This window comes from Aspergillus costaricaensis (assembly GCF_003184835.1).
Source record: "Aspergillus costaricaensis CBS 115574 unplaced genomic scaffold BO79scaffold_10, whole genome shotgun sequence".
NCBI lineage: Eukaryota > Fungi > Ascomycota > Eurotiomycetes > Eurotiales > Aspergillaceae > Aspergillus > Aspergillus costaricensis.
In genome coordinates, this window is record NW_020291810.1 from 1,009,603 (window position 1) to 1,035,516 (window position 25,914).

The 25,914-nt window shown below is 51.9% G+C and overlaps 6 protein-coding genes across 6 annotated transcripts; 1 reads left to right on the forward strand and 5 right to left on the reverse strand.

The window, feature by feature from the left end:
• Positions 1-102: 102 nt before the first annotated feature.
• Positions 103-2,712, reverse strand: BO79DRAFT_262504 (uncharacterized protein; the record flags this gene model as incomplete). The annotated part of the gene is made up of 4 exons (XM_025686595.1): positions 103-1,469; positions 1,527-1,614; positions 1,677-1,790; positions 1,861-2,712. The coding sequence occupies 4 exons, from the start codon at positions 2,710-2,712 to the stop codon at positions 283-285; spliced, it is 2,241 nt and encodes a 746-aa protein (XP_025541525.1). The 3' UTR covers positions 103-282.
• Positions 2,713-4,138: 1,426 nt separating this feature from the next.
• Positions 4,139-7,905, reverse strand: BO79DRAFT_6457 (uncharacterized protein). The gene is made up of 2 exons (XM_025689545.1): positions 7,861-7,905; positions 4,139-7,786 (listed from the first exon to the last, which is right to left on the reverse strand). The coding sequence occupies exon 2, from the start codon at positions 7,659-7,661 to the stop codon at positions 4,251-4,253; it is 3,411 nt and encodes a 1,136-aa protein (XP_025541526.1). The 5' UTR covers positions 7,662-7,786; positions 7,861-7,905; the 3' UTR covers positions 4,139-4,250.
• A 4,720-nt stretch (positions 7,906-12,625) lies between these two features.
• On the forward strand, positions 12,626-13,858 carry BO79DRAFT_236790 (uncharacterized protein; the record flags this gene model as incomplete). Its single annotated transcript, XM_025684621.1, has 2 exons — positions 12,626-13,060; positions 13,284-13,858. Exons 1-2 carry the CDS (start codon positions 12,811-12,813, stop codon positions 13,856-13,858), a joined length of 825 nt encoding a protein of 274 aa, XP_025541527.1. The 5' UTR covers positions 12,626-12,810.
• Positions 13,859-14,060: 202 nt separating this feature from the next.
• BO79DRAFT_208402 (acyl--CoA ligase) lies at positions 14,061-16,128 on the reverse strand. The gene is made up of 3 exons (XM_025682388.1): positions 15,853-16,128; positions 15,103-15,738; positions 14,061-15,043 (listed from the first exon to the last, which is right to left on the reverse strand). Exons 1-3 carry the CDS (start codon positions 15,950-15,952, stop codon positions 14,076-14,078), a joined length of 1,704 nt encoding a protein of 567 aa, XP_025541528.1. The 5' UTR covers positions 15,953-16,128; the 3' UTR covers positions 14,061-14,075.
• A 458-nt stretch (positions 16,129-16,586) lies between these two features.
• BO79DRAFT_262514 (uncharacterized protein) lies at positions 16,587-17,814 on the reverse strand (the record flags this gene model as incomplete). Its single annotated transcript, XM_025686596.1, has 3 exons — positions 16,587-16,992; positions 17,055-17,599; positions 17,653-17,814. 3 exons carry the CDS (start codon positions 17,812-17,814, stop codon positions 16,587-16,589), a joined length of 1,113 nt encoding a protein of 370 aa, XP_025541529.1.
• A 3,126-nt stretch (positions 17,815-20,940) lies between these two features.
• Positions 20,941-25,594, reverse strand: BO79DRAFT_262517 (putative ABC multidrug transporter; the record flags this gene model as incomplete). Its single annotated transcript, XM_025686597.1, has 6 exons — positions 20,941-22,772; positions 22,834-24,098; positions 24,154-24,401; positions 24,540-24,837; positions 24,911-25,350; positions 25,400-25,594. 6 exons carry the CDS (start codon positions 25,592-25,594, stop codon positions 20,941-20,943), a joined length of 4,278 nt encoding a protein of 1,425 aa, XP_025541530.1.
• Between the last annotated feature and the right edge of the window lie 320 nt (positions 25,595-25,914).

Genomic DNA, 25,914 nt, shown 5'->3' on the forward strand with positions numbered 1-25,914 from the left:
CGCCCTCCAGCAAGCGACAAGACCGCACAAAACACAAAGAAATCCCTAGATGTGAAAATAAGAACCCAATACTGCTTCGCTTCACCGCTCCAGCTCTGTTTACTTCTCTCGCGTGCTCCTTCATCTTCCTCCCTTCCTGTGTTATCCACCTCATCCTTCCTACCTTTCCATCCCAAGCACCTTTCGTCTGTCTTCATCAACTGCACACAGGAGCCACACAAAGCTTCAAGTAGGCGTGCCACCCCTCTCTTCCACGTCACCAGGGAGAGCAGGGGTGGTTCGCTACTGTTTGGCGTCTGGCGACCGACAACCAATCCACTCCCTCTCCAGGCTGACTTCTGTTGTCACCGTCACGGGTCCTTGGCCTTGCTTGCAGACACTCTTGAAGACGAGATATTCCCCGTAGCCCAACTCCTTCGTCTCACTGGGGAGGTTCTTCTCATTGATCTCGCCTTTCTTGCCAAGCTCTCGCAGTGCCTGCAACCGTCGCGATTCCCTCTCACTCATTATCGCCTGTGCGAGGTTGTTTGACAGTACGCGACGTGAACTCAAAGTTCTGAACACCTCTTGCAGATGCACGAACGGGAGGCTGATCAGCACAGCGGAGGCGACCAAGGTCTCGCGGTTTGGCTTGCTCTCAGTCGTTGTTGAGTTCGCGGAGGCAGATCCCGGCTCAGAGCCTATGACACCAGGTCCAGTGTTCAAGCTCTCTGGGATACGGTTTGGAACATGCAGGCTTTGGGCTTGAGAGTACAAGACGAACTTGTCATCGATGCTCTCGGCGATGAACGACAACGCGGCTCTGACCAGCAATGGGGCCCAGATGTCTCGGAGCTGTCGGTTTCTGACCAGGACATGTCCGGACCGAGTATGATTGGCGCGAGGGCTGCCCGGAGGAGTTTCGGTGCCCTCCAAAATAATTGAGAATCTATCCACACGGAGACCAAAGTGGATGATTGTTTCGACAGTGCTCCAGTCGATCAGCTCCAGTGCCATTCTGATGCCTGCCTCGAGGACGCCACTGACATGAAGGAAGGCTCCAGATGCAGCGTACGAAAAGGCCAAATCGAGCATGGCTGTTCTGATCGGGAATGGGTACATGCTTTGAGACTCTTCGGTGTACCCCAGTACTGCAAGGGCCTCGGTTCTCAGCTGCTCGCCGTGGAGAAGGGGCGCCCCATACAGGTTGCGAATCGCTTGCTCGAATCCCTGTATCAAGTTGACTTGGTCACCCAGTGTCACAGCAATTTCGCGGTGTCCTTCCCGATAAAGCTGAGTCCGCAGGAGCGCGGCAACGAACGGGCTGCGAGCGATAACGGCCACCTGCACGGGGATGATGGTGGATTGGTACAAGCCATTGCTCGACGACGTCAGTTTGAAGTGAAAATCGCAGAGCTCACGACTTTCGAACAACTGAATGAGATGTGTCGAAAGTGAATCCACACCCTTGCCCTTTTCATCTACCACGCCTGACACTCTGTTAGCTTTGAAATCCGAACAGAGTGTCATTTACACAATCAACTCACTTTTCTTTCCAATCGAAGTGTTGCGTTCAGCAACCGTACTACCGCCTTCCACACCTTGACCGACATCGCTGGGTGTCTCAGTGTCGCTCTTGGCCGACACAGTATTGAGATATGTCAAGCAGGTGCAGCAGTCGCCTTTGTGGTGCGAACAACAGCAAGACGATCTCGGGGGACAGTTGCATCCTTGAATGGGCTTATGAACACAGCAGCTTGGATCGAAGCGGCAAGGAGCCCGCATGTGAGCCCGACAGTACTGTTGAGTTTCTCTGCCGTTAGCAGCACGATAATGGCCCTGGCTGTCAGGTTCATCGGATCGAGAGCCCGAAGTACGTACAGCCTCTTCAGAAGAATAGTCCACGACTGAGGTGGAAGGTTGCGAATTGTTGCCAGTGACACGCATCTCACTCACTGGACTGTGCTGCGAACGGTTGACGTGCGAAAGATTGTCGACACTACCACTGTCAGGCCGTCGCTGGCTAATGGACGAAGTATCCGACTTAGCAGGCACAGATCTCTGGGACGAGCTAGCCTGAGCACTAGAGTTGCGTTCCTCTTGGATTTGGCGTTCGAGTCTTTCTTTTCTTTTCATCGCTTCCAAGATCTTCGCCTTGAGAACAGCTGCTTCGGCGACCGGTGCCATTCTGGCCACCGGCGAGTTGGTCACCACCGAAGAGGCAGGCTCGCCAATGCTTGTGTCCTCTCCCGCGCTGGAATAGGGTGGAGGCATATTATCACCATTCTTGACTTCTTCACCACCACCAGCAGTAGAAATGGCGCTGTCAGTAGCAGCAACAACAACAACAACATCATCAACACGATGGTCATCGCCGTTCTCAGTCTGCTTCTGTTGTTGTCCCTCCTTGGCCACGTCACAGCCACTATCAACGACAGCAACAACAACATTGTCCTCGACCGCGACCTCAACCTCAACAGCCTTGCCTTTTCCCTTGTTTTTGTTTTTTTTATTGTTACTCTTCTTCTTCGACTTACTTTTCTTGTTGGCCTTGCGCTGTTCGGTCGGTCCGTCCACTTGCGGCACGGAAGGGAGGACAGGGTCCGCAGACTTAGTCCGACGAATTTCCGGGCCCATCTCGCCGCGCTTTCGTGAGATCCAGAAGTACGTGTCGAGGTCTTCAATGACGCAGGGTAATTCGGACGTGCAGAAAGACTCGCTTCGACGTGGCATAACGACGTATACCACTAAACGCGGCATGAGCAAAAGAAAAGAAAAGAAAGAAACAACACAACAACGAAAAGAAATATTCATACTCACCTAACTCGCGTTTCCTCCTCGCCTATCGAAATAGTTTTGCAATCCAGAATCAACACAGCAAAGATTGATGGGAACTATTGTCGAACCGATTATCGATCAGCTTCTTGATGATGATGATGATGATGATCAACAACCAAACAACTCACCTAATCCTAAGAAACCTTGACGATGATGATTCAGAGTCTGACTTAAAGTACTATTTCTCGGAGAGATAGATAGAGTCAGAGCTTGAACACACGAAAAAGAAAAGGAAAAGAAACAGATATGTTGCTTACATTCTTACTAATTCACTATGAAAAAACACACACCCAGAGAGATAGTTTACTAAATTGATCAAACAAAACGGTTTCTCTGTTACTTTGCTTTTCGTGCTTTAGAATCCCCAACCGTATGGGTAATTCAGTCTCCTAGACGATTATGCAACAGCAGTATGACTTCTTCCCGTGGGGGTGGGTGCGGATCTGCACAGAGACTTTGGTCTTGATACTGTCGTAGAATCCATCAAAGTTCGTCTTTTCCTTCGAAAGAAATTCAGTTCGATAGCTAAATACCTAGTAAATCACATAACTACTACATATGCACACCCGAAAACCCTCCTTTGGAATCAAAATCCATGAAAGAAAGAAAAATAATGCATGCATCTCGTATCTACATGTGAAACCTATAACAGAGATGGTGGTGAGGGTCTGCGCAAACATCGTGCAGAACAGGGCTTCCTGAAACACGTGACCCACTCCGTTCTTCGTTTCTGCACAACCTTACTATTTTTGGGTGCGTTTTGGCCTAACGATTTGTTTATTACGGGTGAATGGAGGTGTCTGGTCTCACTGGCTGGCTGGCTGGCTTGCTAGGTTGGTAGAGGTTTTGCTTGGCTGGCGTGTTGATCGGTGTGTTGGCTGCTTTTTCTGCTACAAGTGGCTGGAGATGAAAACCTAAGGGATTTAGAGATAGGCTTGCTTTTTTGGATTGGGGCGAATACTACGAGGTATGGTAGGAAGGGTTGTCGATGAAGTAGTCATTTACAATCATTACTAGGGATAGGAAGGATATTTTTAATAATCTTTGGATTATCTTTCAGTATTGATAGGCTAAACCTAGGTTTGTGGGATATGGTATGATATGATATAGAACACAAGGAAAATCCGCTAGACGAGATATGAGAATGAATGGAAAAATGAACACACACAGAGTAGGAAACAATGACAGTCGGGTCCTGTCCGCTCAACATAACGCTGTTGGTATATCATGATGTATGCGAGAATTCCAAACGAGAGGTATCGAACATTAAAATGCAGAATGCTAGTTCAGGACATCGAGTAATACATCATGATCGGAGAATGGTAGGTGAATGAAGGAAGGAGATAGAGGATGAAAAGGAAAAGGGAAGTAGGGAAGGAAGGGACAAGTGAGTAAGAAAGGATTGAATGAGGTTCGTGATTTGAGGATGAGGATTAGAACATGCCTCCATCCATGGGAATCTTTGGTGGCGGGTATGAAGGAACGGCTGGCGGTGCCTCAGACATCAGGTGTTGAAGCTGCTGCCGCGCCTTTGCGTTCAGGTTGCCTCCCTCGCTGGACGTTTTGCGTAGTCGGGCACGGGATCTGGGCCGCTTCTCGCCATCGTCGGAGAAATTGCTGGTTTCTTCCATCATGGCTGCGTCGAGCGATGGTGCATACTGCGACTCGTGTCTTTCACCCTTCAGGGCGCCAAGGATAGTCTGTGTGGTGGTCTGGCGGCGGCGGCGAGGGTTCATAGGCGGGACTGGAGGCGTTTCCCTGCCATTGCTCAAGCTCGCGCCGGGAGGGAGACCAACGGTCGGTACGTTCGAAGTGCAGGAGACAAATCTTGGTTCGGAGATCAGCGCCTTGGTGACTGGTCGCTTGTGGAGAGCGTTATGACCCGGAGCTCGCGGGGGAGGTGCAGTGGTAGAGCTATTGGTGGTCACCGGGGTTAACGAATGGCCTTGAGACATATCCTCCAAAGGTGGTGTGGCATTGGCAGAATAGGGGGCGATAGGCGAAGGCCGTGGGGCAGCAGCACCGATCAGGGAGGTAGTGCTAGCAGCTGGAGCTGGAGGATAAAAGGGGCGTTCGTGGTAGCTCGAGACCGCAGATCGACTGTCGCTACGGTATCTTCCAGAAGCGGCAGAGGCGGACCGATCGTACGTGACGGGTTCGCTAACTTCGGCAGAGGCACGAGTGGAAGCTGGGACAGAAGCCAGACCATGTTGGTCATAATCAGGGAACGCGTACGGCCTATGAACACCGTGAGCGACCTCTTCCAGGGTCTCCAGTCCATCTCTGTCTCGCCGCGTGCGACTCTTGGAACGACCAGAGGCATCCGAGGTCGAACGGTCCCGGCGAGAACGGAAGCTGGAGTGCGGAGATGCACCGCGGCTGCGGCTAGACTCGCGAGAATCTTCCTGGCTGCTGCGCCCGAAGACTTTGGAGCGGAATGATCTTTCTCCAGCGATATGTGGCGAGCTGGAGTTGGAGTGCTTCGCAAAGTTAAACGATGGTCTCTCCTCTTCTTCGCGCCACATGTCGTCCGAGACCAAAGCCGGGGTGGATGCATTAGCAAGGTTGAGGCCCCTTGCACCCTTCAGATGCTGCTTTCCTGACTTGTTCTTCAGGAAGGCAAAGGCATTTCCGGGTTTGCTTGGGGTGAAATCCGGGGTCTGACGGCCTGAAACAGGGCTGGCCGACCGGCTTTCTCCCTCTGCAAACCCTCGAAGCTTCTCCTGCACTTTCCTGCGCCTCTCGGCCAACTCATTGGCAAATTCTTCGCGCTCCCTCTGTGTCTCCGTGCTACCTTCGCGTCTGTGTCTAGCAATAAGCTCGTTCTGCCAGTGTGCACTGTTCTGGGCACCCGCATGGTTCTGCAGAACCGGCTCCTCTGGGATATCGGTGTCGGTAGGCTTTGAAGGAAGGCCAGGAGAAGGAGGCGGGTAAATGGACGATCTGTCACTGTTGGATCGCAAGTGAGTACGAACGAGGCCGCTCAGACCCAGGCCAGCCGGTCCCAATGTGGGTGAATCGGGCTTCTCAGGAAGGCCATCATCATCACCGGGTCCACCCTCAATAGTTTCATTTTCCGCGATAGGCTTCAGGTCACCAAGATCCGAGTACCTGACTTCAGGCAAAGGGCTCCGGTGCTCACTAGTGGGAGTGGATGGTTTGGAGGGTGTCTCCGGCCGAAGCGCGGGGTGGATCTCGTCAGTGGCGTAGCGGGAAGCACCGCCGTCATCCTCCGAGTCACTAGGACTGGGGTTGGAGAAGAACGTGCCATTGTCATTTCTTGTAGGAGGGGAGTTGACCGCGGATCGGCTGCCTGGCCGTTGAGCTTCGCTATAGTGAGAAGATGCAGAGCCTGGTCTGGACGCATAGCTCGTGTTAGAAAGCCCTCTGGCACGGCCGGCGCGCTCTTGGGGGATAGCCTGCACAGGCAGGGGAGGTAGTCGCCCTTGAGGCGGCGTGCTTCTTCCCTGATGCATTTGCAACTGACGTCGTGTAAACTGGCTCTCATCAAACATGCCGTTGGGTTTGTTGAATAGGCCGGCTGCTGTGGCTTTCCCATGGTCTTCCGGGTTCAGAGCGGCCATCAGGGGGGCTTTATCCTCATTCTCGCTGGCGGGAGGACTCAACGGAGGGGCACCGTACGCAGAATCTGCTTGAGTTTGCGGTTCCCTGGGATTCAATCGGGCAGACTGTTCTGGCGACCTGGGCAGCGAGGGAGGGCTGGTTGGCCGCGAATTGGTGCCGGCGGGTTCGGCAATAGTAAGTGGCTGCAGCCTGTCGCGTAAGTTCGTGGCGCTTCTAGAAAAGGCACGGTTCAGGGGAGGCAATTCTGGACCCGCTCCGCGCTGGCGGCTCAGGCTTTCTAGTCGTTGCAAGGTGGAGGTCTGCTGGTTCTGCGCTGACTGTGCCAAACCTTGTCCATACAGACGGCGGGCTTTGACCGAGCCACGCTCAGGAGCCATGTTCGGCACTGGCGGCTTAGACTGAGAGGCTTGCGTGTCCGCCGAACTTGTTTGCGACGGAGGTGCGATGAAAGATTGCTCGTCGAAAGATGTTGCCGCTGTCGATGTACGCCCATTCGAAATGGGCCCAGATGCCGTTGAGGAGAAAGTTGTTCGCTTTGTGGAACCAGCGCTCGATAGTGCATCCTCTGATTCCTGAGTCGGACTGTCCTGCGGTGTGTCCTCTGTCGCCGTATTTTCACGCTCGGCTATCTTCAGTCGTTGAAATGATGACATGGTTAAATCATGGTCATAGAGCGCACGGCCCCCCATTCGTCCGGAATCTGTGTTCCCTCCTGAGGTCGTCTTGGAGGAGGGAATCTTGTACACCTTTTGTCGTCCACCGAACAAGTTGTTGCCCTCAGCTCGACGAGCCCTGCTCATAATGCTGCCCTGCTGGGAAGGATCGTCGTCCGTACCATATCCATTATTGCTATCCGAGGCGAGAGAGTGAGTGCGCCCAAGGTTCATCGACGGCCGACTGCCGTCAATGGAGACCTCGTCAATGTCCGACAGGAGGCTGGGGTTGTGGCCAAAGAGGTTCAATCGCGAAGCACGCCGGGGGAAGAGCACACTGTCGTCGCTGGCTTTTCCGATCATCGATTCCGGATCATCTTGTTCCCTCAACATGCTGAATCGTGCGGATAGTTTGGGCATCAGGAGACTGGTGCGAAAGTCGTCGGTCGAGGGCAATGCATTGGAAAGGTCGAAGTCTTGCTTCTCCTCGGGTTCCTCCTTCTTGGACTTCTTCGATAACATGGAGCTGAGGCTGACCGAGCTGGCTTCGGAGTACTCGACATCTTCCCTCACCTTCTCCTTCTTTGTCTTGCGAAATCGGTTCATGATGGTGCGACGGGGGTTGTAGAGAGCGACAGTCAAGGCGATCGCAGGGGGTGGAGATCCGACAGTCGAAGTTCACGGCGTAAAGGAGTGACAGCCGATCCGACACCTACACCGAATAGCCAATCCTGGATAAGATCGAAGCCGTCAGATATGCTGAGGTTGCACAATGGAAGGGTGCGGCGATGGGTCTTGAACCTACCAGGTGAGAGCTAGAGCAAGAGAGAAATGAGCGAATGGATGGGACGAGGGTGGTGGTGGTGGAATAGCTCGAGGAATGGACGCTATTCCAAATTCCCGGTCATCCCCTGGGAATGCCAGTGTAACGGAGGAGGAGTTGAGCCAATTGCCAATAGTAAGCGTCGCTTGCCGGGTGGGCTGGTTTTAGGTCGATAATGCGCGAGGGAAATAATAATTGCTAGCGATGAAGATACCAAGTCCAAGAACTAAGGATAGATGCTAGTATCGGTCGGGTTGGACAGAAGGGGCGTCTGCAGGAGCCGGGTAAGGAATGTGGCTGCACCGTCGACAGCGGAAGCGGAGTAAGTCGATTATTACTATTTGATGCTGAAGCCGGTTGGATACTATCCGGTGGAAAGTGAACCCCAAGAAATTGATTGCTGGAGTCGATAGTTCGAGGGGACGGCGTTGAAAGCGCAATTGAATAACGAATGTGGTTCCGGTAATATGGAAGAGGATGAGGGGGTGAAGGGGAAAGGAGAGACAGTGACCGAAAAGTATGCGACGCGAGAAAGCAATGCAAGAGAGGAAAAGAAAAGAGAGGAAGAGAGAGAGAGAGAGAGAGAGAGAGAGAGAGAGCTGGAGGAAGGCGAGAAAGTAGAATGGAAAACAAAATAAAATGGGTAAAAAAGAGCAACGATCGCTTTGGAAGGTATGGAAGACTAGAAAAAAAAGAAGGGATCTGGATTCCTTTCGATCGTCATTCTGGTTACCCTTTATTTTTCTTAATGAAGTTTACTGTATTGGTCTTTTTCACCCATTTTTCTCATCTTCCCCATCTCAGGTCCCAAAGGATTATTCCATTTTCTATTTTCTTTTTTTTCTACTGCCTGTTTAATCAAAGCCAATGATTTGACATTGACTCAATGGGCTACCACTTTTCAGACTTCTCTCCGTCCCTCACAAGCTGACGGGGGGAAGCAGAAGCGTGGAAAGTGGATTATGATTCTGAATGACTGGATTGAATTATTATTATTATTATTATGTGGGATCGCATTATTGGGGCCCAATTGGCCAGCGCTGCGATGGTCGCTGGAACCCAAAGCGGATCGACACGAGATTCGCTGGCCAGTTTTCCAATCCCATTTCAATGTGTCTTTTTCATCTTCCAACAGCCGAATTTTCAGTGCAGCGTGGCTGTCCTTATTATGATGTTTCTTTTCTTTTCTTTTTCTTTACTTGTTCTTCACCGCAATTGATAACCAATCTTGTGAAAGAACCTCCCTGCAAAATAGCTACTGCTAGTTACGTCTTAACCTCGAATTTTCAGCCAGCTGGAAACTGGGGGCAGACCATATTATTTCCCCTCAGGCACCGACTCCACCTGTGCTCCGGTGCCTGGATCATAACAGAACCCGAAACAGATTAAACTGTCACGAAATCCATGGATGAGTCTTGTCCATACCGTACGGTACCGCCGACCAGGACCCAATTGCCCCTTGCAGGCTCCACCAACCATGAAATGAACTGCAAATCGGATGGAGCTCTGGTCACTGGGTCCTGGTCGGGTACCTTACTTACCTCTCCTATTACCGTATTGTCGTCCCTGGCACTGGCTGGGAAGGAGGTTACTTACTTAGATAGAGTACCTGCCAAGGTTTGTTTGTTTCTCTTCTCTTACTGATGACAACTGAACAACCACTTCTCGCCGACCTTGCCTATAACTTACTACTTATAAATGCCAGTTTAACTTTGGGATTGTGCAACAAACAGCAATCTTAATATCCCTCTCTTTCATCATGACCGGAAACCCAATCTCGTTTAGGGAAAGTAAAGACAACGAAAACATTTCACTTACACAATCATTTATGACCGCGTCTCACGGGATGTGGGCCGATCTGGGGCTGAGGGCTGAAGCCTAAGCCTCAAAAAAGTCCTCGCGACCTCGAGTACTACTGAATTAAGTAGTTAAGTGGCTAGTATTGCTCAGGGCACCCTTCACTTAACGCTGTGATGTGCATCCCCGTCAAACAAACTTCATTGGTGGTATTCTGAAATCTAGTGAAGCAACTGCTGCCTTCCGGGACCCTCTTCATCAGGCAATCGGGGGGCTTACCTTCAGAGGCAAAAATCTGAAGCGACCAGCTGAACTGGGACTTTCTTCCACCTCACCCTCGCGAGAATATGACCTATCTATCGGATGCTGTTTCATGCCCTTTGAACTTTATCCCAAGACCGCTAGAGGGGTTCCGGAAATTTGGACGAGCGGGACGATCATCTCGACTGCCGTCGGGTAGACTACACCATGTCACCACCATCATATTACTGGATCGATAGTAGGATTAGTCGGAGGTGTCTGTCCCCACGCTACTGTCGACGCGAGTATTTGATATCATCGGCATTAGTAGACGGTTATCGCGTCGTCCTAGATAGACTCACGGACGCAATCGGAGTACATGGCCTGCAGTCCTCCTGCATGGACATGTATCCGATGCAGCTAGTCGCGATCAAAGCATACGAAGTGCTCCGCAATCTGAGCTCTCCTCCCGCGCCATACCAATGTCAAATACTGATTTAGATACTTACTGTAAGTCCGGAGTACTCCGTGGAGCGCACCCAGTGCCATAATTGAACATGCATGAAATAGCGCATACCCCTCTTTGAGAGAGGGGGCAAACAAGATGTCCAGCATGACTCGCTAGCCAAACAGGGCCATCAGCAAGGCAAGTTTTAGCAGCATGGGGATATAACCCTGAGGAGCACCTTAATCCGAACCGTCTCTCAAGAAAGTTCATGCTCCGACAAGTGATAGTCCTGACTAATCACACTGGGAACCGGATTCTCGTGCGGACCAGGCGGCATGGTTCATCAGGCTTTTGGTTAAGGTGGACCGGTTTGTGAGGTTCGAGATCCAGTGCGTCATCCACGGTCTCCATTGATATTCCTGGTGAACCTAAGCATTTGGTGGATGCTTAGAAAATGGAGATGGCAAGGCAGAAAAAAAGTAGAGTGACCGAGTCAGGGTCACGGGTCTGGTTTCGGGAAAGAAATTGACAGCCGTTGGATGGTCGAACCTACTTTGGAATTTGATGACCAACTAGCTCTCTACTTTTACCTCCTCCTTACGGGTATGGTACCGCCTTTATTCGGATGGGGCTTTCCCAGGAGAGAGCAGCCTCACCCCGAGGGGAATTAAAGTCAAGTCACAGGACCAAGCCAGCAGTCAGACTAGCAGTCTGTCAGCCAGCCAGTCTCTGTGCCGGCACTGGTGAGTGCCCCTGACTAGACCATATTTTGGTTAGTCATTACGCCCAGTGGTACGGAAACTATACACTACCGACTGATATCTAGTACACAGTAGAAAGGAAGGAGAGAATATTAGCATCTTCGTGAGCACACAGTAGGTATTTGCCATGAAGCTAGACTAATGGGTAAGATTTGTAGAAGAGAGTCCGGTAGTGGCAGACCAGACGGGACTTGGGCCGGATTATCTCCGCTCGTTCGGTAGAACTCTGGCACAGACAAACAAACAAAGAAAGGCACAGGCACGACGTCGGTGGGTGCACTGCAATAATCATTCATCTTACTTACTTGGTTTAGCATACGCGGCATAAGATAAGAAACAATCATAAATGGAGTAAATCACATCGACTATAGTCAGCCACATCATCATGAAGTCATTAATCTCGTCCCCATCCCGCGTCTCCATCTTCTCCTGCAGCCTGTCATTCATTCATCTATCTAGTATAAACAAGACAAGACAAGAACCAGAAGATGCTGCCAAGGTCAAGGCACAACACCCCCCCATCTCTTCCCGCGCTGGAATTATCGCTAACCGGTGGTGGACCAGACCCAAGAAAGGCCCAACCAAGAATCCTCGACTCCTCCCGAGGGTTCCAGATCAGTCCTTTCGACCTTCCCTTAATTAATTCAATTTCCGAGATCCATAATGGAAAGAGGGGAAAAAGAAGAGGAGAGCATTTCTGACTAATCCCATTCAACCTAGGTTCCAGACATCCCACTAACTTACTAGCTAACAAAACGACCGAACAAATAATTTCCGCTATTATGAGCGAGCATCGGCCACGGCTCGAGGTTCTTTTCTTGTTGAGAAAGAAAATGAAAGAGAGAGGACTAATCTTTCCCCGATCGACTGGGTCCTGGGATCAAACTCGTCCACTACTCAAGCTTCGCGCGGAAATAACTTCTCCTTCCAACCGATCGGCCGGTGTTTCACTTCCAGCGGGGGTTAGAGATGCGAGTTCCTTTCATATCCCCAATGCCATCTACCTGGTCTTGGTCTGGAACTTTACACATAATTGAGGAGAGATGTGCTCCTGGAACATCCTAGTGTGATACGCACACCCTGATTGCCGAGTAACAACAGTCCAGCCTTGAATCCGGCTCCTGGCAAGGCTCGTCTGATCGACAACCACACCATCACCACAAATTGTTTTATCAAGGGGCATCGCAAGGCGGATCTCTATCGAACAGATGGCTGGCTGGCTGGCTGGCTGGCTGGCTGCCATGGAGATGTTTACTGCAAAGGACAATGGGGTTTCGATCCCACACTCACCCTTGCAGCACCTAAGACATTTGTGCACGAACACAACATCGTAGGAGAAAAGTTAGAAGAGCTGCTGCCTGCAGAGCTGTGACACTTTACGTATGCATTGAACGCCGTAGACAAAACAGACAGTCACCCACATGACGCCATCCGACCGCGGTGTAACCACTACTTACAGCAGTTGATCAGTTCACTACTTATCCTCTTAGTTAACAGCTCAAAAACATCAACCCCTCTCGGCATTACTAATCCGTTCTCCGCACCGAGCCGGGCCTTAACAAAACAAGCTCCAACTCTGGAGCATCAAGCTCAGACATACCAGCTCTCAATCTTCTCTATCATATTCCCACTAACTGATCCAGCACTATCTAACATATCAATCAATTCGACAGATCCATCACAACCATGCAAGTCCTCCTATTAGGCGGCCACGGCAAAATAGCCCTGCAACTGACCCCGCTTCTCCTCGCGCGCTCCTGGAACGTCACCAGCGTCATCCGCAACGCCGAGCACGAGAACGAGATCCTCGCTCTAGGCAAAGGCGCCAAAGGCAAACTAAACGTCCTCCTCTCCAGTCTCGACGATGTGAAAAGCGACGCCGATGCCAAGAACATCCTCGACCGCGTTTCCCCAGACTATGTCGTCTGGTCTGCAGGTATGTATAATGCGCCCAAAACCATGCAAAAAGCCGTGGTTGGGATTGAAACATACCCACAATCCTATTAAGACAATCTGCATCCTCCACCCCCCCTGCACACCTGCACACCTGCAAGCCCAGCTCAAATCCACACATCACATCCAACGCCCCCAAATCCCAATCCACTCATCCAACGGTCCCCCAAAATACACACCACCACCCAAACTAACCAAAACCATAGGAGCCGGCGGCAAAGGCGGACCCGCACGCACGCACGCCATCGACGAAGTAGCAGCAAAGCACTTCCTGAGCGCTTCATTCTCGCACCCGAGCGTACGTAAATTCCTCCTCGTATCTTGGATCGGCAGTCGACGCAAGCAACCCACCTGGCTATCGGACGACGAATGGGCGGGTCTCCAGAACGTCTTCTATAACGTCCTCCCCGCATACGCCAAGGCCAAGCTCGAAGCGGACGAGTACATGACTGCGTTGGCGGCGGCGCGCAAGAAGCTTGTTGCTGCGGGGGCGGCGCAGCCCCTGCAGGCGATTAATCTAAGACCGGGGACGTTGACGGATACGCCTGCGACGAGGAAGGTGGATCTGGGGAAGACGAAGAAGGGAAGGGCGAATGTGTCGAGGGAGGATGTGGCCATTGTGGCGGATGCGCTGTTGGCGAGGGATGATGTTGAGGGGTGGTTGGATTTGTTGGAGGGAGGGGAGGATGTGGATGTTGCTGTTGAGAGAGTTGCGAGGGAGGGGGTGGATGCTGTTGAGGGCGAGGATGTGGAGGGGATGGTGAGGAGGTTTGGGTTGTAAGTCTATACTACTTATGATATTTAGGATGATGGTATATTCATGATAATGATATTGAAATGAATGTTAATACGACTAAACCAATTTAATCATTTTGTTGTTCCAACACTAGATAGTAGCATTATCATAGTATCCAAGACCAAAATAAATAAGGAAAATAAATCTATGTACACCACACATGATCTATCCACAAACCAAGACACCACCAGGAACAAAACAACTACAACTTCGCCTTCGGCCCCGCAGCCCCAGCCCCAACGCCCTCCTCCTTCGCCTTCTTCTTCAACAGTCTCCTCAAAATCTTCCCACTCGCACTCTTCGGAATCTCCTTCACAAAGCTCACGCCCCCTCTGAGCCGCTTATGATATGCCACCTTCCCATCCAACCACTTAACAATATTCTCCGCCTCCTGGGCAGCACTCACCCCCGAGTTCAAGCTCTTCGCACTCCGCACCACATACGCCAGCGGCACCTCGGTACCATGGGCCTCACTCTCGACCCCAATAACCGCGACATCATCGACGGCCTCATTGTCAACCAAAATGCCCTCCAACTCCGCGGGAGCCACCTGGAAACCCTTATACTTGATAAGTTCCTTGACGCGATCCGTGATATAGAAGTTGCCCTGGGGGTCCTGATACCCGACGTCACCGGTACGGAACCATCCGTCCTCGGAGAGACATTCCGCTGTGGCGGCGGGGTTGTTGTGGTATCCCTGGAAGACGTTGGGGCCGCGCATGTACAGCTCGCCGACCTCGCCGGCGGGGACTTCAACGGGTTCGGAAGCGTCCTCGGGCATGGTCATGTACTTGGCTTCCATGTTAGGGAGGAGTTTACCGACGGAGCCGATGGTGGAGCGCCATTCTTCCCAGGGTTGGGTGTGAGTGGTGGGGCTGGTTTCGCTGAGACCGTAGCCTTGCTTGATGCCGCATTTGATGCGGGCGTAGACGGCTTCGACGAGTTCTTGGGTGAGAGGGGCGGCGCCGGAGTTCATCATGCGGAGGGTGGAGAGGTCGTATTTCGAGACGATGGGGTGTTTGCCTAGGAGGAGGACGACGGGGGGTACCACGTAGCTGAATGTGATGCGGTAGTTTTGGACATGGGAGCACCATTGCTCGATGTCGAATTTGGTCATGACGTAGAGGTGCAGGCCTTTGTGGATGGTTTGGTGGAGGAGGCAGGTTAGGCCTGTGTTGTTGGTTAGTGGGAGTCTGGTGGAAGGTGAGGGGCCAAGGGGAGATGCGAACCGTAGATGTGGAAGAAGGGGAGGAAGGCCAGGATGCGGTCTCCTGTGCCGTCCACGCCGCCGTTCCAGGTGAGGTTGCCGGCTTCGCCTTCGGCGAGTTGGAGGATGTTGGCGACGATGTTCCGGTGTGAGAGCATTACGCCCTTGGGGACACCGGTCGTGCCGGAGGAGTAGACCAGGAAGGCGAGGTCGCGGGATGGGTTGACCTTCGGCTTGCGGAAGCGAGTGGCGCCGGAGATGTTGCGGATGGAGGTGAAGTGCTTGATGCGCGCTTGGGGGTCGCGCTGGTCGCCAATGAGGATGATTGCGTCCTCTGGAATGCCGGCTTCCTTCGCGGCCGCGGTGGCGACCGGGAGGAAGGGCGCCTGAGTGATGAGGACTTTGGCGCCGGAGTTCTTGAGCTGAAAGGCCAGCTCCTCGGCTGTGTATGCTGGGTTGGATGGCGACACAATGCCGCCGGCCCAGATAGCACCCCACATCACGGCTGGGGTGTCGATGCTGTTCGGGGTGAAGAGGGCCAGGACATCGCCCTTCTTCCAGTCAAAGGTGGCCTTGAGGCCCTTGCCGAAGGTGAGGGCGGCATCTTTGACTTGTTGGTATGTGTAGGATCGCTGTGTATCCGCATCTTGGTAGATTACTGCATGATGTCAGCGGGGAATTTTTGAACGAAGTTTACCGGCCGCGCAAGTGGATAAGTTGATTATAGTGCTTCGCATGGAGTGTTGTGATGATCGAGAGGTGATATACATACCCTTATCATCTGGAAAAGGCTTATCTTTGCGTTCGAAAAGGAAAGACCAGATGTCAAGGTCTGGGATGTCGACGGGGGGATAGCGTGAGGAGACAGGCATGGCGGAGTTGTGCGGGGAAAAAGGCCGGGGAAGGGGAGAAGAGGGAGATCGGGGAATTAATGGCGCAGGATTGTACAGGAATGGACGATCACGAAGGTAAAAATAAGAAGGAGGGGAGATGGTCTCTTGTATATGCGCCCGTCAGTGAGGGATGAAGGAAGGAGAGAGGAATGGAATGATAGACCGCTGTTTAAGAGAGCGCAGGGAGCAAGTTGCTCGGCCCTCGGCACTGCAAAAGATAAGCCCGCAAGCCGGGGTTTGGGTTAGTGAACGCTTGTTGGGGAGAAAAGTGGTGGAGAGTCGCCACGGATCGCCCGCCTCCCGTCTCTCCACATCCACGCCGAGGAACTGGCCGGCATTCGGCAATCAACGGCCTTGAGTGCCTAGAACCATGGCTGGTCTTTGGGGTTGACCACAACAGGGATATTAGGGGTCCGGTGTACCCGAAGATTGAAAGGCGACAAGCATTCATACCACCGATCTGGGTCCTATTTGTCATATCATCATCACACAGTACTAGTATCATAGTAGGGTGAATATATATCATTCATCGCAGTCCATCACACATAACCACTGGTAGTAATACCAGACATAAAATATATATATATATATAACTCATCATTACCCGCAATAGTCACCCGTGCCTCGTGCTTCTCGAGCGATTTCTGATCACCGTGATATCCACCTGTTTGGTGATTGCGCGCCGACCAATCCGTTCCCGCTCCATAGGATAGCTGCTCAGAATATATTCTCGACTGTGTGGTGGCGGTGCATCCGCCCAGGTGCTGTATTCTGCGCGACTGGGAATTGGCGGACTGATTTTGTATTGTGATCCGACTACTCGCGAACGGTTGCCACTCGAGATATTTCGGACAGACGCGATAATCAGGGACCGAATGCATGGCATAGAGGCCGTGATGATAACCAGGTAACACTCCGCCAGCGCCCATCGAGTGAGTTGCACCGTCACTGCGGTTGGGTCAACACGCTCAGCGATAGATCCCAGGTGGACGATTCGCATGATCGAGGCCACCATAGCTCTGTGAGTGTGTAGTTAGCGATCTGAGATTATATGCTGGCCATTTCTCGAAAGAATACGAACACTAAACCAAAGCCCATCAACACGACGAGGCTAATCTTGACGCGCAGTTTCAAGCTCAGGCTCCAGAAAGTGTAGGTTGGGAAGACGGCAAGGAACAGATCGGAAGCAGTATTGATCGCTTTATAAAACCTGTCAGTGTCCTCTTTCTTTCTAGTTGGGTCAATCAACATACAGCACTGCACATAGCCATAGATACGCTCGACGTTTGGATCCCAGCATGTCGTGCTCACACGCACATCCCACAGAGAGTCAACATCCTGACACTGCGCAAGGATGGTAGCCACCGAGACAATATTGATGATGATCTGCAGCGCAAAGATGAACCACAGAATCCATCCCAAATACCTCTCTTGACGTAGGATATTCAACAAGTAAAGCGTAAAGGCAGCTCTTCCAGCGCCAGTGGCGATTATTGACAGACACTGGAAGCCCGTGTAATACTTCAAGGCCAGCACCTGATCTGCCTGGCTCAGGTACCAAAAGTGTCGCCCGTAGCCATGGGCAATAGCCAAAGTGATCATGATGGATGCCGCCAGAGCTAGTACCTGATGCGCATTAATCAGCTGAACATGACTTTCGCCAATTTGGTGGAACCAACCAGCGCACATAACATAGCCGTGTCATTCACTGCATAATGTCGAATGCGGAGTTTGGCAATGACTCGCAGGATCATCACTAGGATGGCGATGGCCGCCGCCGTCCAATTGAGTGCCAGAATACCGGGACCTGCATTGTAGTATGATATTGACTGGAATGACATCAGCAGGGTATTGCGATAGAATACCGGCTGAAGTGGCTGACAGACTAAATAATATAAATAGAATAAAGGCCAGACAGGCTTAAAGAAAAGTGTACAACAGGGGATAAGTTAAGCTCAACTTCATGGAACAAGGCGGATGGAAAGCAGGCCAGCTGCCACGAGAAACAGTAGGGAATAAATAATAGTTGAACCCGGTTGTCTGTCCCCCACTATAAATAAGCATGATGATGAATGGCAATGACATTTTCCACCGTGCCGTCTTCTGCCCTGCCCTTTAATTCCCATCCACGGAGCCTTATCTGATTAGAGTTGGCATTAATCAACATGGGCCGTTCTGCAGCATCCTTCAACGCGCGTTTATGACCGTCGACGGATGGCCGCCGTTCTCCACCCGCACCAAATGGGAAGCCGAGCATGTCCATCATTTACTAGTCTATAGTGGGTTCGTTCCACCGAAGGGACAGTTCAGCCCGTCACCTTATTCAGTCCCTCAATGGGTTTGAGGGTCCAACTTCGGATTATTGTAAGTGTTATCAATAAGAAGATTCGGAGTTGGATGCTTGTTATCACAAACTAATATTGTTGCCTAGAATCGAGCAGAACTATGTATATATATAGTAGCAATCGAGTCCATCTGATCCCATAGAAGGTTCCGATTGCCTCTGGCTGCTTTGCAAGGATGCTTCTTAGTTCAAAGCAGCCATCCCAAGCGGATAGTATAACTAGAAGCGACGCGGAGCCTGTCATGATTCAAAGCAACCAAGTGTCCCTAGTGTCCGTTTTTGTGCAGTGTTCAGATCAACTAAACTGAATACTTCATGTCGATCATTCAGGCCAACATGACCGAGCGTCGCATGGCAGGAACCTTCATTTTACAACTCTATAAGGCAGTGTGATTATAATCCCGCAGGCTAACCCAGTTCCGTTCACGTAGAACTGATCATCAACGACCATGACTCTATACCAAAAGACATGATTTATTTCCCGGCAACAGACTACCTTGCACGGCTCGGATGTAATTTCCAATCCAGAGTTCGGCGATGGCCTTCCTTCACAATCAGCCAAGCCGCTCCGAATAACGTGCATCAACCTATATCCACCAGAAAAAGGAGATGTTTGCTCTAATGCTCCAGCGAGGATTGCCTGATAAGGTGTAGCCTCCGCCGAGGGTGGCATTGAGTCGTTTCGATTCAAGCCCTTCCTAAAATTCGGCTCGGCGCGTCCACCGTCCTGAATAGTAAAAAAGGGTTTGTCACACCGAACATCAAGGTATGTGCATGGTGGACCCTTTAAAGAATGAGTATCTCCACCAGCGCGAGAAAAATTACCCTCTATCTACAGCGTCGGCGAGGGTTTAAAAACACATATGAGTTGTCATCACCCTACCAACCATTCAACCTCAATGATCACAAAAAGAATGCAGCCCAGAGCGGATATGTCGGAGCGGATATTTCGAGAATAACCTCTAAAATGCAAGTATAAAGCCACCATCTCTTACCTTACTCCAAAAGTCTTAATTAACTACCCCGCGCAGGCCTACGTACGACAATTAAACTTGCCGTCCACGCCCCACGGTGGCACTGCCCACCTCGGTATAAGGCCCGTCACTAAGCCCTGACTATGTGTGTGTAAAACACAAAAGGATTCTTTAGTCCGTGCTACTAAATGCAGGAACCTGGGCTGTGGCGATTCATACTAGGAAGCCATGCACACAAGAATGATGGGACGTTCCTGTCGGTCATTACCATGATCCTGATCAGCTCAGCTGAAGTTGAACAAGGATGACGGCTTATTGTACCCTTCCTTTTTGACTGCGCTTATTGTAGACCACCTTTATGCATCGCAAGGAAAAGTTCAATGGACCCCTTGAATTGTAATCATCCCCATCACGCCTGTGCATATCACAAGCTCCATTATGAAGGATTAATTAAATTTAATGTCTTCTTCTGGTCCCATATATTATTAGGAAACCCAGCGACCCTGAACATCACCCCATTCAGTGCTGCTGACCAACTGTCCCATAAGCAAAAAGAGGGAGGAGAGGGGTGAGATAAAAAGAACGACAGATCCAACCGCGACTCGAACCCCCTCCCTCTACGACCCACACCCGAGACCTCAAAAACAGCATACCTCTCAAAAGGCATCTGTAAAAGTTGCAAAAAAAACTGGTAGCTTCTCTTTGATTGAGCGTGTCATCCTTAGTGCAGGGGCCATGCTAATCTTCTCTGTATCGTTTCAAATTGACCAAATGCCCGAAGGCACCAGTCACTTGTTTACTTTGAACTATATAGGAAGGTTTATTAGAAATGGAGGGTTCTGATTGGTCGGTTCGGCGAGGGGCGGGAAGGGAGGAACATCAAATCGGCCGAGGCAGTGCACCTTTGGAGTATAGCCGCAGATACTGCTACTCATTGTGAATTAGTTGTGGCTGATGAGCATACTTCAACACCAGAAATCATTATTACCCAATGGCCGCTATTACCCGCCGTAGGCCACCAAGGTGGGCGATGAGCGGCAGCCTAGCTACTGAGGCCGCAGGGCCGCCAACGAATTCCATGGTGCATACAACGTGTGTCTTCATCTAATGACCGCCCACTGCGACCTTCAGCCCTTGCAAAACAGGAACCTTTTCTATCAGATGCGTAATAATTTCTTTCCAGACTATCTCCCTCGCCTTCAGGGCAGTCTGACTACGCAGACAGGGTGCCGATAGACTGAGTCTCTGACATATTAACTGATCGGGCAAGGCACAACAAGATAGGGGGTGAACGGAGCCGGACCAGTCATACCTTCGGTACTCGTCCTCTGTGAATAGGGACTGAATGTATTTGCCCTATCAGACCTATGTTAGCCATACCTGATTAAATCTACCTAGAACCTGGATATTTCCCTGGCCGACGATCCCCGCACAAGCCTCGACATGTTCGGCTGCTGTGTGGCCGTTGGCTATGCTTCGCGTGGTAAGGACGAGGTTAGCACCCAGGTTCGCGAAGTGTACAGCGGCTGCGAGGCCGAGGCCGGAAGTTGCCCCTGTGATGAGGACGGTCACGATTCCATCTAAAACTAAATCAAGTTGTGCCTGGGTAGAAGCTAGTAGTCAAATTAAGAAGAATAATGAGAAGTTGCCTACGCCCCAGCGGCGGCCACCAATTCCCCGAATCTCGTACCAGACGCCTCTTTTAGGGCTACCGGATTCCCTACCTCAACGACCTCCCCGCGGTCCATTACCACTACCCGATCAAAGTCCATGATCATCTCGAGCCGATGGCTGACCGCGATGATGGTGTACGCCCGAAACTCTGCCCGAATGATCTCCTGCATCATCTGCTCGGTCTCGCGGTCCACGCTGGAACTTACCTCATCGAGGAGGAGTATTCCCCTCCCCCCTTGCGCTGCATTGTTGGATCCCGCATCGTCGGGGAAGGATAAAGACTGTGCACGTTGGCGAATCTTAGCTCGGAGGACTGCCCGTCCCAGCGAGAAGAGCTGCCTCTGCCCAGCGCTCCAAGTCCCCGCCGTGACCGGCGCGAGCAGCCCCTCTGCCCGTTCTTGCACGAATTCCCACAGCCGGACCGCTTCTAGAACTTTCTGACATTCCGCCGGGGTTGCAGTGTTGGTTGGGTCGAGATTCGCCAGGAAGGAGGAGCCGTCGGGCAGGAAAACGGGGTCCTGGGGGACGGCGATGAGGCGTTGGCGGAGAGTCGCGCGGTGGATGCGGTGCAGTGGGAGTTCGTCGATCAAGACCGGAGCGCTCTGACGACCTTGGTCATCATTGAGACTGCTGCTCTCATGGTCAATTGGAGGAGAGGAAAGTGGATCGAGTAATTTCAACAGGAGAGCGAGGAAGCTGGACTTGCCGCTGCCGGTGCGGCCGCAAATGGCGACCTTTTCCCCTTGGGAGATGGTTAAAGTGATGTTCCTCAAGGCTAAGGTTTGTGGCTCAGTAGTGGTGGCACCAGAAGTTGTTGCCATGCAGTTGGAGTTGGACTCAGAGTCAGATTCAGACACGCTATGAGTGGTGGATTTGTACTGGGCGGATACACCGCGCAACTCGACCAGCCCGCGATTCGGCCAGTTTGTGTCTGGGACGATGTCCTCCTCTCCGGGACCGTCACGGTCCTCTGGCTTGACGGTCTCGTTGAAGGTCTTCAGTCGTGCGATCGCGCCGATGGAGGTTTCGAGTCGGGTGTAATAAATCACGATCCCGGATAGGCTCTCGCCGAAGGTCATGAGCGAGTACATGGATGCACCGGCGAAGGCCGAGTTGGAATGTAGCCGGACGGCCAGCGTGGTCAGGACCGCCGCGATTACCATCACAACAAGATTAAGCACCAGGTTCAGCCACTCCTGGATCATAAGAAGGAGATACGCCGCGCGCTGGCTGGAGTCCACTAGACGGGCGTTCTTGTGGATGTCCTCCGGGACGAATCCGAAGGCGCGCAGCGTGGCAATCCCTTTGAGAGTGTCAAGAAAATGCGTGTACAGCGGGCTCTTGGCCTCCAGGTCGAGCAATCGTAGCTGCCGCGACGTACGGAGGTAGTATTTCTGCACGAAGTAGAGCAAGGCGCCCAGGATCGGGTAGCTGATGGCTAGGTAGACGGACGAGGTAAGCATCACGGCGGCTTGGCCAATCGACTGGAATACGCAAAAGAGGGTGTTGAGGGTCGCCTCGGGGAGTTCAGTGTCGATGAGGTTGAGATCCTGAGAGAAGAGATTCGTGACCACTCCGGTGTCGGTATTAGTGAAGAAGGCGAGCGGGGCACGAATCAGGGTACGCAAGGCTTGCTGGTGGAGATTGGCGCCGGCTTTCTTTACTGAGATAATGAAGAGCGTTACCCCTAGGAGGAGGAGGAGGGCGAGGATGGCGCAGACCTGCAGGAGGGCATAGATGCCCGCATAGTAGGAGTGGGAGTGCGCAGGATGGACGGAGTCGGTCGCGTCACTCCAGTATGTGAGCCCTGCATTGATACAATGAGTTATTAAGGACATTGGAGATTGAGGGGAGCGGCAGAGACGCACAGATCGTTGGATAATTGGTGAACAGACCCCACAGGGCTGCAAAGAAAAGACTACAAGCCGCCACAAACCATCCCATGCTTTTGAGATATAGCTTATAGACGGTGGCTTCACCTACCTGCTGTGCGGCGGCCACACCTGGGGTGTTTGGGGTGGATGATTGCGTGCTGTTGACAGTGATCTCATGTTGGAGTTTCTTGTCAGCCTCCGCCTGGTCTTTATATTCCTGATACGGACCAGGACCAGGCTCATCGTCAGCGATATTATTATCCTCGCCCTCTTGCTTTAGTCCCACCTTCAAACGCCGAACATAACCCGGACGGGTGGACAAATCAATGAAGGTGCCTTGCTCTTCAACGCTGCCGTTTCCGAGGACGATGATGTAGTCCGCGCTTGGGAGATGCCGAACACTATGGGTGCACAGAACCACCGTTGATCCCCGTTGTCGCAGGAGACCATCTGATCCAAAGACCTGTCGAAAGACTTTTTCCTCAGTATCAGCGTCCAGGCCGCTAAACACATCATCCAAGACCAAAGGGTTGGAAGGAAGGTATAGTGCTCGCGCAAGAGACAGACGCTGTTTCTGCCCGCCCGATAATGCTACACCATCCGACCCGATGTTCGTCTGGTCCCCCTGGGACAGGGTAGCAAGGTCGAAGCGCAGGGAAGTGGCTTCAATGACTTGGTCATATCGCTCGCGGTCAAAAGGGGCAAATCCGACGATGTTCTCTCGGATTGTACCGTTCCACAGAAAAGCAGTTTGTTCACAGAAGCCGACGTGGCGTGGGGAAGTTTGCATCGCGATGCTACCTTGGCTGAAGGGCATCTCACCTAGAAGGGCCTTGCAGAATGTGGATTTTCCTGAGCCAACTGGACCGACGACCATCGTGAGGGACGATGTGGGAATTTGAGCATGGATATTATTCAGGGCAAACTTGTCTGGTTTCCATCCAAAGCTCGCGGCTCGGATGACGATATAATTGGAATTTTTCTCCAAGCCGCCACTCTGGTCTTCTACCAGGGGCTGCCGATAGTCCTGACGAGGCTCTAATTCCAGAAATGCCTGAATCCGACCCAGGCAGGCCAAGCCTGAAACCAGCTCTGGGACGGACTGGAAGAGCTGCGACAGCGGCTGAGTCAACAAAGTCAGGAATGAAAGACCGGTGAACATGGTCGAGGCATTCAGCGTTTTTTGGGCAAACGCGAAGGTTAACGGAGGGCTGATCAACTGCGGTATAAATGCGAAGACAGCGGCGATGATCATGATCCTGCGGTATTGAGGCACCAGCGGCGAGTTCATCGACACGCAGCTGCTGCACATACTCCGTCACGGGACCAGCAAGACCGGATACCTTGAGTGATTTCATGCTGGCAATGACGGTGGCTGTAAGCCCGACTCGCTTCTGAACCCCAGACATCCAAGAGCGCTGTGAGTCCTCAGTGTAGTTAATTAGAATTCCTAATCCAACGAAGCAGACTACCACCACGCCTACAGGAGCAACGAACACGACCCCAAGTTTCCGATAGAGCAGCCAGGCAGCGAGACCAGCCTGAATCAAGCTCGCCCATGTCTCGTGCACGAAGCGAAGCCCCATTCAGATGCGTTCCATATCGGTGCTCATAAGTGTCAGCGCAGCGTTATCATCACCTGATCCCATCCGAGCTCTGGTGGCGGCTTTAAACGTCTCAGTGACTAGGATGGAGCGGACCATTGTCCGCAGTCGGTGGTGGCAGTACCAGTACAAGCCGTACGAGATTGCAATCCCGGAATAGATGAGTATGGCAGCGCCGATAAGCCCATATCCCACATCTGGACCGGGCTCCGATTGAGACAAATACGTGACGAGGCTTTCGATGAATAGAGGTTGGCAGATGTAGAACGCAATCAAAGCCGCCCTCGGAGGAATAGGAAGGAGTAGTTGCACCCACAATGTACGTACTAGCACCTTCAGAAGGCCGAATCTATCCCCCTTTAGCTTGGTATAGTCCATTTTTTCGCGCGAATTCCTCATGCAGGGCTTGTGCGTCGAAGGTATTGTCAAGGGGGTAAAGGCTTTCGATGGTGAAGGTATGTCTATACCCAGCCAAGAAGAGCTTGTTCAGCCAGAAGAAAACACCTAGGGAGAATATTCCACTCGTCTCCTCGGGGCTGTGTTTCGTTGCATCCCAGACTACCCATTTCGCCTTCTGGCAGGCCTCTAGCACCAAGATGGCGGTCTTCAGCCCGACCGATGCACAGAATAAATTGCTATATGTGATCTCGGAGTTGTAGTCTGACGACAGGAATAGAGTCCTTGCCCGGGCAATGTCCAGGAGTAGAGTAAGAAACAAGTAGCTGTTCAGCAGCATGGAGGGTTTAGGGCTGCGGCTGTGGTCCACCATACTTACTGTCAGCATGAACAGGGCTGATAGCAGCTGGAGAACGGAAGAAGCGATAAACATGCGGCTAATGTGAAAGGAGCCGACCGCGGTGAGAAACAGGAGAGCAAGTTCTAAGCCAGCGTAGATTGCGATGGCCCCCTAAGCAGTCAGTGGGCAGAAACCGTTTACCCAGTAATAGAGGACGTACTATTTTGATGAACTGCAAGACGGGTGCATTCACCACGACGGGCCTGCGTATCCCCGCTAGAGTTCGCCATAGCGATGATGGAATAAATAGAATGGAAGGAGTAATCGAGAAAAAGAGAGCCTCGAATTGAAGGTTGAAGTCAAATTGCTTCTGGTCGAAGTGGAGCATATTGCCCTCCCCATTAGTGAAGGGCATTGTGAGAACGTCGGATCCCGCTCCTCCGGGTCTCTACTCCCTGGGGGAAAAGAGAAGGGGAAGGAAGAGGTTCAAGAGCTGACGGTGAAGTTGCGTTATAAGTGCAGTCGCTGTAGTCGCTAGCGCACACGCCATTTTGTCCAGAGTTGATGCAGGGGTAGTATGCCTTATCTGGCACTTGCTATAGGCCGACGGAACAAGGCGCCATTAATAGTACCTTTTCCGGCACTAGATTAGGCTCAGGACAGTATCATGAGACGTGTACTAGATAACAGTAGTCTCTGTAGTCAGGCATTTACTTGGGATTTAGAAACCTCCCC